A 12,868-nucleotide genomic window follows, 5' to 3' on the forward strand; every position below is an offset into this window, starting at 1 on the left:
CAAGGGGCCTGAGGCCTCAGACACAACCATTGTTTAATGCAGTGTTTATGTATTTCTTAACTACTTAATATGTATAAAATTGTTACCATTTTTATAAGGTTCTCTTTTTATTTATACATCACTGAGGAAGTTTCTGTGTTTTGTGCCCCTTAACCCATTTTCCCCACAAGTTCTGTGATTTTACCTGCAAGATCCTGTGTAGTTCAGGGATAATATGTCATCTTATGGCAGAAATTACTGTAGTTGTTTACCTGTTGTCTCCCCTAATAGACTGTGAGCTCCTTGAAAGCAAAAATGTCTTTTGGGGTTTTTTTGTATCCCCCTCAGCAGATAGCACGGTGCCTAGCACACAGTAGGTGTTTAACAAAGGCTTCTTAATTTGACTTGTCTGTGAGTAAGGGATGACAGAGGGGGCCATCTGTTGAAGGAGATTGTATGTAATGAATTTTCTTGTGCAGGGTTTTCCTTGGTAAAGAATAGATCCAGGGGATAGCTAGGTGGAGCAGTGAATAAAGCACCGGCTCTGGATTCAGGAGGACCTGAGTTCAAATCCAGCTTCAGACACTTGACACTTACTAGCTATGTGACCCTGGGCAAGTCACTTAACCCTCATTGCCCCACCAAAAAAAAAACAGTAGTATTCTGACTCCCCCTCCCCCCTCCACCTCTTGCCCAAGCAGTGAACCAAGGGAAATGAGTCAAAATGCAGCCAACTCTGAAAAGGACAAATCATCAGGAAGGAGCGGGGTCTCAAGGTTGGCTAAAAGGAGTGGGAGAAGATTTCATATATAAAGGCAACCGGGGCAGCTAGGTGGCGCAGTGGATAGAGCACCGGCCCTGGATTCAGGAGGACCTGAGTTCAAATCCGGTCTTAGACACTTAACACTTACCAGCTGTGTGACCCTGGGCAAGTCACTTAACCCCAATTGCCTCACAAAAAAAAGAAAAGAAAAGAAAAGAAAAAGATATAAAGGCAAGTCTCTTGCCTATGAAACAAGCCTTCCAGGGGGCACAATAGGAGTGAGGAGCATTTGGCTGGGGCTTTGGGGTGGGAGGGGTTAGAGGGGTGGGAACAAGGAATCAAGTGGTATGGGATAGTAGATGGGGTTGGGACTTTACCTACAGGGATTCCAATTCCTGGAATGTGTGGGGAGTTACCATGTGTGAGGACACTATTCTCTGAATGAGGAGGCTGGGGACCAGGCAGGAGTCAAGCAGTGCAGGCTGGGAGGCACACCGTCAGATAGAGGCCAAGCTTATTAGAGATGATGGTGACTTCAAAGACAAGCAAGTCTAGAGCTCAGGGTTGGAACCAGCCCAGAACTGAGAGGACAGAAGCTGTGGGACTCCCTGAGGGGGAGCAGAGGAGAGAGCAGTTCTGGAGAAGGTCCTCTCCAACAAGATGGCAGCCAAAAGAAAGCCCAGGGACGTTTGGGCCCAGCCCCAGCGCCCTCCAGTGAAATGTGTGCCTTTGTTGCTGGGCACCAGAGTCCTGGCCCCAAACACAAACAGGAGACCTTGGAGACCCAGCCTGGCCCAGGCACCAGCCCCTGGACTTAGCCTAGTAACCAGACTCCACCCAGGGGTGGCCACCTCAGGCCTGGCCCCTTCCAACACACTTTGGCTTCCGCAAGTCCCCCACCCCGTTTGGGTTTGCTTCTTTGTCTTTGCCTCTGCTTTCTCCCTTCTGTCTGGCTATTCCTTCTTCGTGTCTGAGCCCACCAGTGATCAGGTTCTGTGGGTCTGTGAATCCTGGCTGCTGTCTCTCTGTCTCTATCCCCCTGCCTCTCTGAGTGTCACTCCTTGTCTCTCTCTGGGCCTCTCTGAGTATCTCTCCTTGTCTCTCTGTGTGTCTCTCCTTGTTTCTCTCTGGGCCTCACTGAGTGTCTCTCCTTGTCTCTCTGTGTGTCTCTCCTTGTCTCTGTCTCTCTCTGGGCCTCTCTGAGTGTCTCTCCTTGTCTCTGTGTCTGAGCAGCTGGCATACAGATGGCATCAGACCCAGAGAAGCCGGAGCAGCGGGGGGCCTCAGCATCCTTTCCTTGCTCAGCCTGCGACATGGTTTTCCCTTCAAGGACTCTTCGGGAGAGTCACGCCTATCGCTTCTGCATTGGCCCCCTTACTCCAGGAGGGCCCAGGGGCCGAAGGAAGAGCCCAGCCGGGCCCTCAGCCTCCCTCCCACTTGGCAGAGAAGTGAGTGGCAGCCCAGCCAGCCCCCTTGGACCCTCCCATCCCCATAGTCCCTGCTTGGCTTAGAAATATGGGCAGGGGTATCCAGCTCCACCCGCCTTCCCAGAACCTCTGACTCCCCCAGGGATGGGATCCAGGAGTCCCCATGTCCAAACAGGGCCTCGTGGCCCCTCAGCCTGGATCTTGTCCTAAGGGCCAGTCACACCACCCTGAGGATCAGCTGGAGACCCCCAGAAAAACCCCAGGCCAGGGGGAAGCCAGTGGAGCCAGTCTGAAGAGGCTGACAGAGGAGGTGGGTGGGGGCGGGGGCGAAGGGGCAGGGTTCCCCCAACCCCAGACCCCAGGAGGCCTCCCAAGGGGGCCTTTACCTCCATCAGTCAGTCCCTCTCCCTCAGCCTCTGTCCCTTCCTGTCTCGCGTGCTTCTTCTCAGCTCTGTCTCTCTCTGTCCTCCACAACCCCTAGAGACCTTCTGCTCTTGGGAGCTTCTGGGCTGGGGAGAAACCCTTTATCAGCCCCAACCCCATGACAGAGCCAATAGGCTCCCCTTGCCCCCCTCCCCCAGGTTCAAAGGCTTCGAATGTCCCTACAAGAGATGGCTTCTCTCCAGAAGGTGAGGCTCAGGGAATCAGTCCTAGCTCTGGAGCAGGAAGGTCTCTGAGACCATGTAGTCCAACCCCCTTGTTTTAAAGATAGGGAAACTGAGGCCAGGGAGGCAAAGGGCATACTCAAGGTCACATGACTATCATCAGGCACTAATGGAACCGAATTTGTCTGACTCCAGGGCTAGGCCTGGCTGTCTGTGGGTGTAGCCTTCAGGCATGGGCAGGGGGGAAGATGCCCTACTGGGAAATGATACCCCGGGGTGTCCAGAGAAGTATGGCCCAAGGCAGCAGGAATGCTGGGATTCCCCAGGCAGGGGAGCGGGGGCTGCCCTGCCCTGGGATCAGTTCTCCCCTCTTCAGGGCACTGCAGGGTCCCGTGCACACCTAGAAGAAACTCATGCACGGCGTCTGGCAGAGATTGGAGCCCGGACTCAGAGGCTGGAGAAGCACCGGGAGGGTATGGTTAGGACTGGGGCATGGAGGGGATGGAGGAGGACAAAGTCCCCCGGGGACCGACCCCCCCCCCAAGATTCCCTGGAGGTCAGAGCTGGGGCAGAGGGGAGATGGACTCCAGGCCTGATGCACCCCTGGCTAGTGCTTCCATGTCCTCTGGGCAGTGGGGAGAAGCCAAGCCCCCTGCCATTACTTCCTGGGAAGGTCTGGGCCTGGGCTGGAGCTAGGAGGGCTGGCTGCCTGCCATGTTTTCTCTGTGTTTCCTCCTCCCCACCCCCACCCCGGGCAGAGATCAGGCAGCAGCTCGGGGGTCTGGCTGGGGGTGACGCTGGCACCAGTATCCTGGGGCAGGTGATGCTGGTGATCCAAGCCCAAGAGAAAAGGACTCAGCTGGCTCTGGACACTCTTGGGGAGCGTGTAGAGAAACTGCAGGCACGGTGAGCCCCCTGCCCAAAGCCGCAGGCAAGCCGGGGTGGCAGAGAGGGTTAGGGCCTGGCCGACCCCCTATGAGCCATCCCCCTGCCCTTCCTTCCCAGGACTCAGCCAGATCTCCCAGCAGCAGTGAAGGAGGAGGAGGAAGGGTCCAGCCTCAGCCTCTTAGCCCTCCCAGCCAGTCAAGGGGTCCTGACTTCTGAGATTCGGTGAGGTCATGGGGGGTGGGGGGAGAGAGGAAGCCTGGCTTGCTGCTTACGTCACGGGGTCCTAGAGCTAAGGAGAACAAAATCCAGAGAAGGGAAGGGGCTGAGAATCACAAAAGAAGGGATAACTCATCCAATATGCCCCCCATGACAGATGAGAGAACTGAGGCCCAGGGAGGAGACTGGACTGGCCCTAGATTATCCAGATAGAAATGGGAAGGACTGAGAGGCCTTCAACAGCCTCCTTCCTCCTCCTCCTCCTCCTGTCCTAGGGCCCTACAAATGTCCTACCTCCAGTCTGGGGGCAAGGACCCCGGAGTCCTGGCCAAGATATGGGAGCTCTATCTGGAGGCTGCACTGTTGGAAGGGGGGACTCAGAAGAAGCGTGAGTGAGCCCAAGGACCCTGCCCTGAGCTGCCCTGTGAGCCCAGCCCCAAGGGGACCCAGGAAGGGTATCTCAGGAGTATCCTAGTGAATGAGAGGGGAGGGACAAGGCTGGTCATGACAAAGTAGAGAGAGCTGCCTTGGAACATAGTGAGGTTCCCCTCACCATGGACCTTCAGACAAGGGCTGGGGGACTGAATGACCATTTGTCAGAATCTCTCTAAGATGTGGGGATTCTGTGTCTTTCATCCTACGGGTCATAGGCAGTCATGGAAGACTCTTGAGCTGGGGAGGTGCACACTCAGAGCTCTAGCCCAAGCAGGCAGGGAGGCCTACAAACACTTGTCCCCAGTGAAACAGGTTTGGGGAAGCCAGAGAGAGTCAGAGTTCATTGGTCCACAGAAGGGAAGGCAAGTGTTGGCCCCCGGAAACCAGACACACGGTCGCAGGCCCTAGAAGCTATCAATGGGCACTTGGAGGCTGAGATCCTGGCCCTGCAGATGCAGAGAGGACCCCGGAGAGCCCGGCAGGGTGAGTCTTCCAGCATCCACCCTCTTAGTACAAGACCCCCAAGGCCCCTGGGTTGTTTGCTCCCCACTGGTCAAGTATCCCTCCCAAGGGACTCTAGGACATCTGAGTTGAGCCAGCCAGAGCAGGAAGGGGACGGAAGGCCTTGTAGTCCCTTCCAACCCTAATGGGGAGTGAGCTCCCTGTCACTGGAGATGGCCTGCAATTAAGTGTTGTGCCCTGACAAGCAAACTAAGACTGAGACTTGCCCAGTGGCTCCTCCTGATACCCTCACTGGCCTCCCTTTCTGGCCCTGACTACCCTTTCACTCCCAGTTACACTGTAGCCATGCTGTAAACACCCAGTGACTTCCATGTCTTCCCATTAGACTGTGAGCTCCCAGAGGCCAGAGACCATTCCTGTGCCTTTCTTTGTAAGCATAGTGCCACGAACATAGCAGGTGCTTATAAATGCTTAATTTAACAACTGGGATTTGGGCCCAGGTCTGCCTGAATCCAGGTCCAGAGCTCTATGCACTAAGCCTGACTGTTAGTGAAGCAGCAGAGTCAGGAAGGGGAACCTGGGTTCAAATTCTGCTTTCGATGCCTCCTATTTGAGGCAAGTCTCTTCAGCTGGTTGGCACAGTGTATACAGGTCCATGGGCCTGGAGTCAGGAAGACCTGAGTTCAAATCCAGCCTCAGGTGCTAGTTGTGTGACCCTTAACCTCTGTCTGCCTCAGTTTCTTCAACTGTAAAATGGTGATAATAATAATACTGTCCAGGGTTGTTATGAGGATCAGATGAGATATTTATAAAGGCAAAGACATGTGGCCCAATGCTGGGCACATAACAGGTACTTAATAAATATTTGTTTCCTCCCTCCCTCCCTTCCTTTCTCCTCTTCCTTTCTTTTGTTTTTTTTTTTTGTTTTTTGGGGGGGTTTTTGCGGAGCAATGGGGGTTAAGTGACTTGCCCAGGGTCACACAGCTAGTGTCAAGTGTCTGAGGCCGGATTTGAACTCAGGTACTCCTGAATCCAGGGCCGGTGCTTTATCCACTGCGCCACCTAGCCGCCCCTCTTCCTTTCTTTCTGCTCTAAACAACTCTAATGCTCAAAGTTGCAGGGAAGTGGTGGACTTGCATTGATAGGGGGAGTTTCCTCTCCTGGGAGTTCCTTTATATTGATGAAGTCACAGGTTCAGTCCCCATCCCTACCATTTGCTCCAGCATTTATACCCCCATTTTAGAGGATGACATTGAGCCTCAGAATGGTCCAGGGGTTTGCCCAGGATCACCCAGCTTGCCAGTGTCAGAAGCAAGATAAATGTTGATGTATTTGCCCTCCCTGGGCCCCTAGGTCTCCTTTCTTTGAGTGTTCCTCTCCCACCCACTTCCCCATAGTCTCCCTGGGCTTGGTCCCCTCCTTAGGAAGCCCCCCCCCCAAGTCAGAGCCTGGAGTCAGGAGTACATTCCCCCTCCAGGGTGGCAGGGTCCAGCCAAGTCCCATGTAGCCCAGGGAGCTCTGAGCCAAGGAGCCCCCCTTCAGCTCTCGGTGGCTCTGCCGACCTACCCAACAAGAATGTGGTCTCCCCAAGCAGACCTCAAGTTCCCTGAGGCTAAGGCTGCCCAGGACTTCTGAGAGAGACCTAGAAGAGCAGGAGCAATTCCTGGGTTCAGATTCTGTCTCTGCCGTTTGCTCCCCACATGACCCTGTCAAGTCTCCTCGTCCTCCCAGAGGATGGAAGGGCCAGGCTCTTGAAGGCTGACAGACTTCTGGGTGAGGAGCAGAAATAGAGCCTCTTCCAGGCTGAGGATGATTCTAAGCAAGGAGAGCCCAGCCAGGGCCCAGGAACATCGGGGAAGGACCCATTGTGGTTAGCTGGAGGGTGGGGATCAGGGAAGACATCTCTGGGCCTCAGTTTCCTCGTCCGTGCAATGGGGGGAGGGGGGTTTGGACTAGATGTCCTCCAAGACCAGAGATCTATGTCTGGATTCCTGGAGGGGGAGGAGGAGAGCCTCCCCCAGGGTCTGGAGACACAAGAAGGGGACCTGGTGGCCTGGAATTCCTGGGGCAGGAGGAGGGATGAATAGCAGGGGAACAGAAATGAGGGTGGCAGTGATGGCCCATGTTCTGGGGAGAAGCAGGGCCTGAGATGATGGGCACCCAGCTAGGCTTGCCTGGAACCATCCCCACACTGGGCAGCTGGAGACTCCCTGTGTGAGTGGAGTCTGTTCTGGTAGCCCAGGGCCCTCAGATGACAAGGCCCAGGCCTGGGACTCTTCCTTCTCTTCTCTTTCTCTTCCTCTTTTCCTCTTCTTCATCCTCCTCTTTCTTCTGCTCCTCTTCTTTTCCTCTCCTCTTCTTCCTCTCCATCTAATCACCAGCCCCATCCCTGGAGGTGGGGAGAGGGGCCCAATCAGACTTGGGTGAAAAAATACAAGACCTGGGCTTGAATCTTGCCTCAGACCCTTCATTGTCATCTGTAAAATGGAGTTGGACTGGGGGCAGCTAGATGGCACAGTGGTAAAGCACCGGCCCTGGATTCAGGAGTACCTGAGTTCAAATCCGGCCTCAGACACTTGACACTTACTGGCTGTGTGACCCTGGGCAAGTCACTTAACCCCCATTGCCTCACTAAAAAAAAAAAAAAAAATGGACTTGGACTAGGTGACCCCCACCCCTTTCTTTTCTAAATCTCTGATTTTCTGCTGTCTGCATTAATAAAGTGCCTATCATGTGCCAGGTATTAGGAGTAGGAAGAAAAAGAGTGAGCTGGTCCCTGCTCCCCCAGAGATGATATATTCTCCCTGGGGAGATGATACTGAGCAAATCCAAGAGACTTAGCATGAGAGTTAATTACATGTTGTCAGGCCCTGCGGGGGGTTGGGGAGGGGGAGTGGATGGGGGGCTGCTTCCCTCCATAACCTCTACCTGGCATTGCCCCAGCCCAGTCCTCGCTCTCTCTGGGTCCCCTTGGCCAGGCAGGTGTGACAGCAGAGAGCTCTCTGGCTCCCCATCTCTGCACCTGCTTCTGCCTTGTGAGGCCCTTTGTGTGGGCTTCCACTCCTGGGCTCCAGCAGAGGATGCTGGGAGCTGATTCAGGGCCTTGGCCTTGGCCTTGGCCTTGAGACTCCCATTTCTGCTCTCAGGCCTGTGGGAGCCCCATGCCAAGGAGGGGATTGGCCTGCTCCGGAGAGGAAGAGGGGGCTCTGCCCGCCTGCCACCCCCCGTGGCTCCTCCATTGCCACCTCCTCCCCCAGGACCCTCCAGGGACACCCCTTTCTTAGGCATGATGGTGAGCACTGTATGGTGGGAGGGATGAGCATCCCAGAGTATCTGGGTTGGGAGGTAGGAGCTCTGCTCCTTAATTCTTTTTTTTTTTTTTTTTTTTGCGGGCCAATGGGGGTTAAGTGGCTTGCCCAGAGTCACACAGCTAGTAAGTGTCAAGTATCTGAAGCCGGATTTGAACTCAGGTCCTCCTGAATCCAGGGCCGGTGCTTTATCCACTGTGCCACCTAGCTGCCCCCCGCTCCTTAATTCTTAACCCACTTTGGCCTCAATTTCCCCAACTTTAAAATGTGGATTTGGGGCAAGCTGGCCTGAGGGGGACCCCTCCCAGATGCTCTGTCTCCTCCCCACTGCGGAGCAGCTGGGGGACAACCCAGAGGGTTCCTGGAGACCCGGACAGGGTGTCCTTGTCTGTTTGCTGCAGGAGACCATAGAAGCCCCAGCCCAGAGCCGCCACCTCTTGCCACCGCCCGATGTGCTGGGCCCAGCTCCTTATGACCCAGGGTGAGGCTCTGACCTGGCAGGAGGGGAGGGGGCCTGGCAGGAGGAGGGGCCACTACTGACATCCTCCTTTGTCCTCCTCCTGCCCAGGGCCGGATTTGCCATCTTCTATGACTTCCTGCTGGGACTGGAGCCCGGGTGGTCACAGGTGCAGCTGGTGACGGGGCTGGCCCGGGGCGGGCAAGAGACGGGGCCCAGCACTGCCCTGCCCCCCAGCCCCTGTCTACCACTGCCCCCCACCCCAGGGGCTCCCCTGGGCAACTGTGCCATTCTGGCAGCCAGGCAGCCTGTGCCCAGGTCAGAGACAGCCCCTCTCACCCTGGGTGACCTTGGGCAACTGCCCCACTCTGGCCCTCGGTGTCCTCCTCTGAAATCTCAAGGCCCCACCAACCTTAATGTTCAGTGTTCTAGAGCACTCTAGTTAGTGTCCTGAAGTTTCATGCCCCATTCTATCACCATCTATCCTTGGCACTGACCATGACAAGTCCTTCCTTCTCCAACCCCTGGTTGTCCCCCCCCCCCCATAGGTTGCCTCCCTCCCTGGCTGTGACCTTGATCACAGAGCTTCAGGCCTGGGGCCTTTGGGATGGTGGCCAGGAGCCCAGACCGCAGGCTTGGACCAGCGTGCAGCTCTTTGACATGGAGCAGCGAGTGCTGAGTGGACGCTGGAGGCTGCCTCTGAGAGCCCTGCCCCGGGTACCAGGCCTTAGTTCCAGGCAGCTCAATGCCATCCCTCAGGTCTGTTGAGGCCCCTGATGGGGGATGGGGGAGGAGGTACCTGGGCCCCAAGTCTCCCAGTTCAGCAGCTCCCTCTTCCCCGGCTCCCAGGCTGGTCAGATTGAGTTGTACCTGAGAATCGCAAATGCAAGAGATGCTGAGATCCAGGTGCTGGCCAGGATAGACCCAGTGCAAGGCCAGAAATACAGCTATCTGCCTGCGGTGAGCCAGAACCCTGGGGACTAGACTCGGGCCTGCCTGGGGCAAGGGCTTTGGGGACCAGGTCCCTGGCTGACTGGGGGCCCGGAATTGGGGTTGCCATGGACTGGGCTGGCTGACCAGCAGGGGTCAAGAGTGGTTTCCCCATGAGCCAGGCTGGGCCAGGCGGCCAGTGTTTCAAGGCCTAGACCCTGACCCTGTCTGCTCTCCCACAGGTATCCAACTCAGCCTCTCTGGAAGACAGCAACCTGTACTCTCACTTCCTGGGGCCCCCCAGCCTGCTGCCCTCCCTCTCCCTATCTGATGGCTTCCATGACCCTCCGCCTGCTCCAGAGTAGCTTGCACAGGACCCCTCAACTCCTCTCCAGGCCTGGTTCCTCATCTTTAAAATGAGCAGGGGGCCTCATCCCCCCAGGGCCCTTCCAGCTGATAATCAGTGATTCTGGGGTTCCCTGAGGACCCCAGAGAGACACCCAGCTCCCAGGAAGGGTCCTTTGCATTGGTGTGTGTGTGTGTGTGTGCATGTACAAATGTATTGTTTTGTTTTGGTTTTTTGCAGAGCAATGAGGGTTAAGTGACTTGCCCAGGGTCACACAGCTAGTGAGTGTCAAGTGTCTGAGGCTGATTTTGAACTCAGGTCCTCCTGAATCCAGGGCCAGTGCTTTATCCACTGCACCACCTAGCTGCCCCCACAAATTCTGGATGCATGTATGTGCATGTGCAAGTGTGTATGTCTGTGTGTGAGCATGTGAATATCTAAGTGTGAAGTGTGTATGTGTGCGTGCGTGCACAGGCACATGTGTGGGCGGCCAGATTGTTTGGGTGGGGAAAGAGCCCTGCCTAGGGCAGGTTCAAACCTATCCCCAATGAAGAGGAATGCTGAGGACCACCTGCTATGGGTGTCAGATCAGCACGTGGGAGGCGGGGTGGGGAGAACAGGAGCCAGACACTGCAAATGGGCAAGTCCAGAACTGACCAGGAGGAGTGACTACATCGACTTTTCATGACCCTCAAATTTCTCCTGGCTCCCTTATAGCAGGATCCTACCAGTTAGTGGTCATACAAGGAGCCTGGGGCAGGTCCTGAGGGCCTGCCGCACAGGGGTTGTCATATCCTACTCCACCAGCTGCAGTGACCTGGGACCCCTCCCCTCTCAGAACTTCAACTTCCTCCTCCCCAAAATGGGGCTAAATTCCTGTAGCTAGGCCTCCCCCGCCCCATAGGGCTGCCTTTGGAGAGGCTCAGCTGACACTAAAGTGCTTTGCAGACCTCGAAACTCATGGATGAATGTGGGACTGTCTCATGGTGTAACAAGGGCACCTCGGACAGAGGGAGGGCATGGCCAAAGCCACTTAGGCCTAGGCTGTCCACCTGCTGAGCTGCGCCCAGGCCCCAGGCCCCTTCCCCAGCCAAGGCCTCTGAACCCTAATTCGGCTGTCTTCTATCCACCACTCCACCTTCCAGACTTAGGGAGTTCAGGCAGTTCTAATCTGTAAAATGGGAATCCATTCCTTGTTCAATTCGCTGAATGCAAATTATGGAAGCACCTACTGTGTGTGTGTCCAGGCTTGGGGCAAAGTCCTCAGAAACATCTGAGTCCAACCCCTTTGGCCCCTGCTGCTGCTGCTCCCCAGCCCCCCTTCCCCCCAGGCAGTCTTCCACTACATTCAGGTATAGGAGGTTCCTCCTGCCAAAACAGCCAGCTCGCATTTACAGAAAGTTCCCAGAACCCTGCAAAGTAGGTGTTCTCTTCCCCATTTTACAGATGGGGAAACTGAGGCTGGCTGAGGTTGACTGACACAAGCTAACCAGTTAGGGCTTGCCTGAGGCTCTAGGTCTGGCTTGGAAGACACTGTGCTACTGGCTATCTGACCTGAATCTTGTCATTTTAGAGTTCTTGCCCCACCCAACCTCCTTACTAATAATCTATTTGCTCCTCCCACACCCCTGACTCACTTCAAATACCTATTCACTTCACCCTATACCAGGGATGCCCTTAGCACATGGTGAGGGGCTGGTTCTTTGGGTCTAGTTCCCCCAGGAGGCATTTGGGCTTTGAGGTTGGTGCCTTTAGAACCTCTTGGACAGCCGGGGGGGGGGGGGGGGTCTCCTCAGTTGGCTAAGCATTCAGCAATCTTTGAAGCACTTACCAAGTCAGGCACACTGACTTTTTCTCACTAAGTCCCACTCCCACCCCTTACCCCACCAGGGGCCAGGAACATCTACCCACCCATTTCCTCTGGCCTGGGGAGGTTGGTCATCCTAACCTTTGGCCTTTCAGAGGTGATGTCACTTACCTTTGTGAAATCTATGTTCTAGAGCAATGGGTGTCCTGGCTCTTTCTACATTGACACCTTGGCCCTGGCTGTCCCAAACTCCCAGCCCTCAAACCCCCAACTCTACAATGCAGGCCCCCAGCCCATGGACAAGCCCGCACAACCCCAGTCGTCCTGGCCCATGGAGACTGGTCCAAGAAGAGTCAGGCCCACCTGTCTTCAGGGTGCCTGCTCATTGTGGGCAGGAAGCAGTATTCCTGGCCTTGGGTCTGAATCTCGCTACCTCTGACATGTTCCATCCAACGTCCATGTGCCCAGCCCAGTCCTTCCAACACATCAAATATCTAGCTTCAGTCAGGAATCAGTGCCAATACCCCAGACAAGGCCATTTGTTCACGACCCCAGCCCCAATTAATTTTTATTTGCACTCCTTGAGGACAGGGGACATACTTCATACTTATTGCTGTAACCCTCAGGGCCTGGTAGAGTTAGCATTTAATATTCTTTGACTAACTCACCCCCATACAGACTCACATTTTTGACCCATCTTACCATGCACAGGAGACCCACATCCATGATGTCACTTTTTTGCTGTTTTTCAGTGTTGTCCAACTCTCTGTGACCCTGTTTGGATTTTTTTTGGCAAAGACACCGGTGGTTTGCCATTTCTTTCCCCAGCACATTTTATGATGAGGAAACAAACAGGGTTAAGTGACTTGCCCAGGTCACACAGCTAGTATCTACTGCCAGATTTGAAATCAGGTCCTTCCTGACTCCCACGTCTGACATTCTACTCACTGTGTGCCACATAGCTCCCCAAGTTACTTTAAGCCTCTTTACTAAATAACTGAATATTGCAGGAACACAGAACACTGCTTCCTCACAAAAGTCACTGAGACTCCTGAATCTGCCCCCCCCTCCCCCGGGACACCTGCTGAGCCAAGATGGTGACCGGAAACATGGATTCTGTGGTTGCCAACCCACCCCAAGTTGTCGGCCTCTCCCATGGAGGTCTCCACTTGCCCCGATTTTTACACTCCCAGGCAGGGACCCCATTTCCTCCTTCAAAAGGCCAACCAGGACTCAGAGGTCAGA

At 55.1% G+C, this 12,868-nt stretch overlaps 1 protein-coding gene across 1 annotated transcript; it reads left to right on the forward strand.

The window, feature by feature from the left end:
* The first annotated feature begins 1,718 nt into the window (after positions 1 to 1,718).
* CCDC17 (coiled-coil domain containing 17) lies at positions 1,719 to 9,904 on the forward strand. The gene is made up of 15 exons (XM_043963454.1): positions 1,719 to 1,741; positions 1,976 to 2,190; positions 2,381 to 2,479; positions 2,751 to 2,798; positions 3,151 to 3,247; positions 3,533 to 3,680; positions 3,780 to 3,884; positions 4,154 to 4,266; positions 4,668 to 4,796; positions 7,922 to 8,067; positions 8,485 to 8,564; positions 8,652 to 8,858; positions 9,089 to 9,299; positions 9,390 to 9,500; positions 9,713 to 9,904. Exons 2-15 carry the CDS (start codon positions 1,987 to 1,989, stop codon positions 9,833 to 9,835), a joined length of 1,821 nt encoding a protein of 606 aa, XP_043819389.1. The 5' UTR covers positions 1,719 to 1,741; positions 1,976 to 1,986; the 3' UTR covers positions 9,836 to 9,904.
* Positions 9,905 to 12,868: the final 2,964 nt, after the last annotated feature.

This window comes from Dromiciops gliroides, chromosome 4, assembly GCF_019393635.1.
Source record: "Dromiciops gliroides isolate mDroGli1 chromosome 4, mDroGli1.pri, whole genome shotgun sequence".
NCBI classification, from domain to species: domain Eukaryota; kingdom Metazoa; phylum Chordata; class Mammalia; order Microbiotheria; family Microbiotheriidae; genus Dromiciops; species Dromiciops gliroides.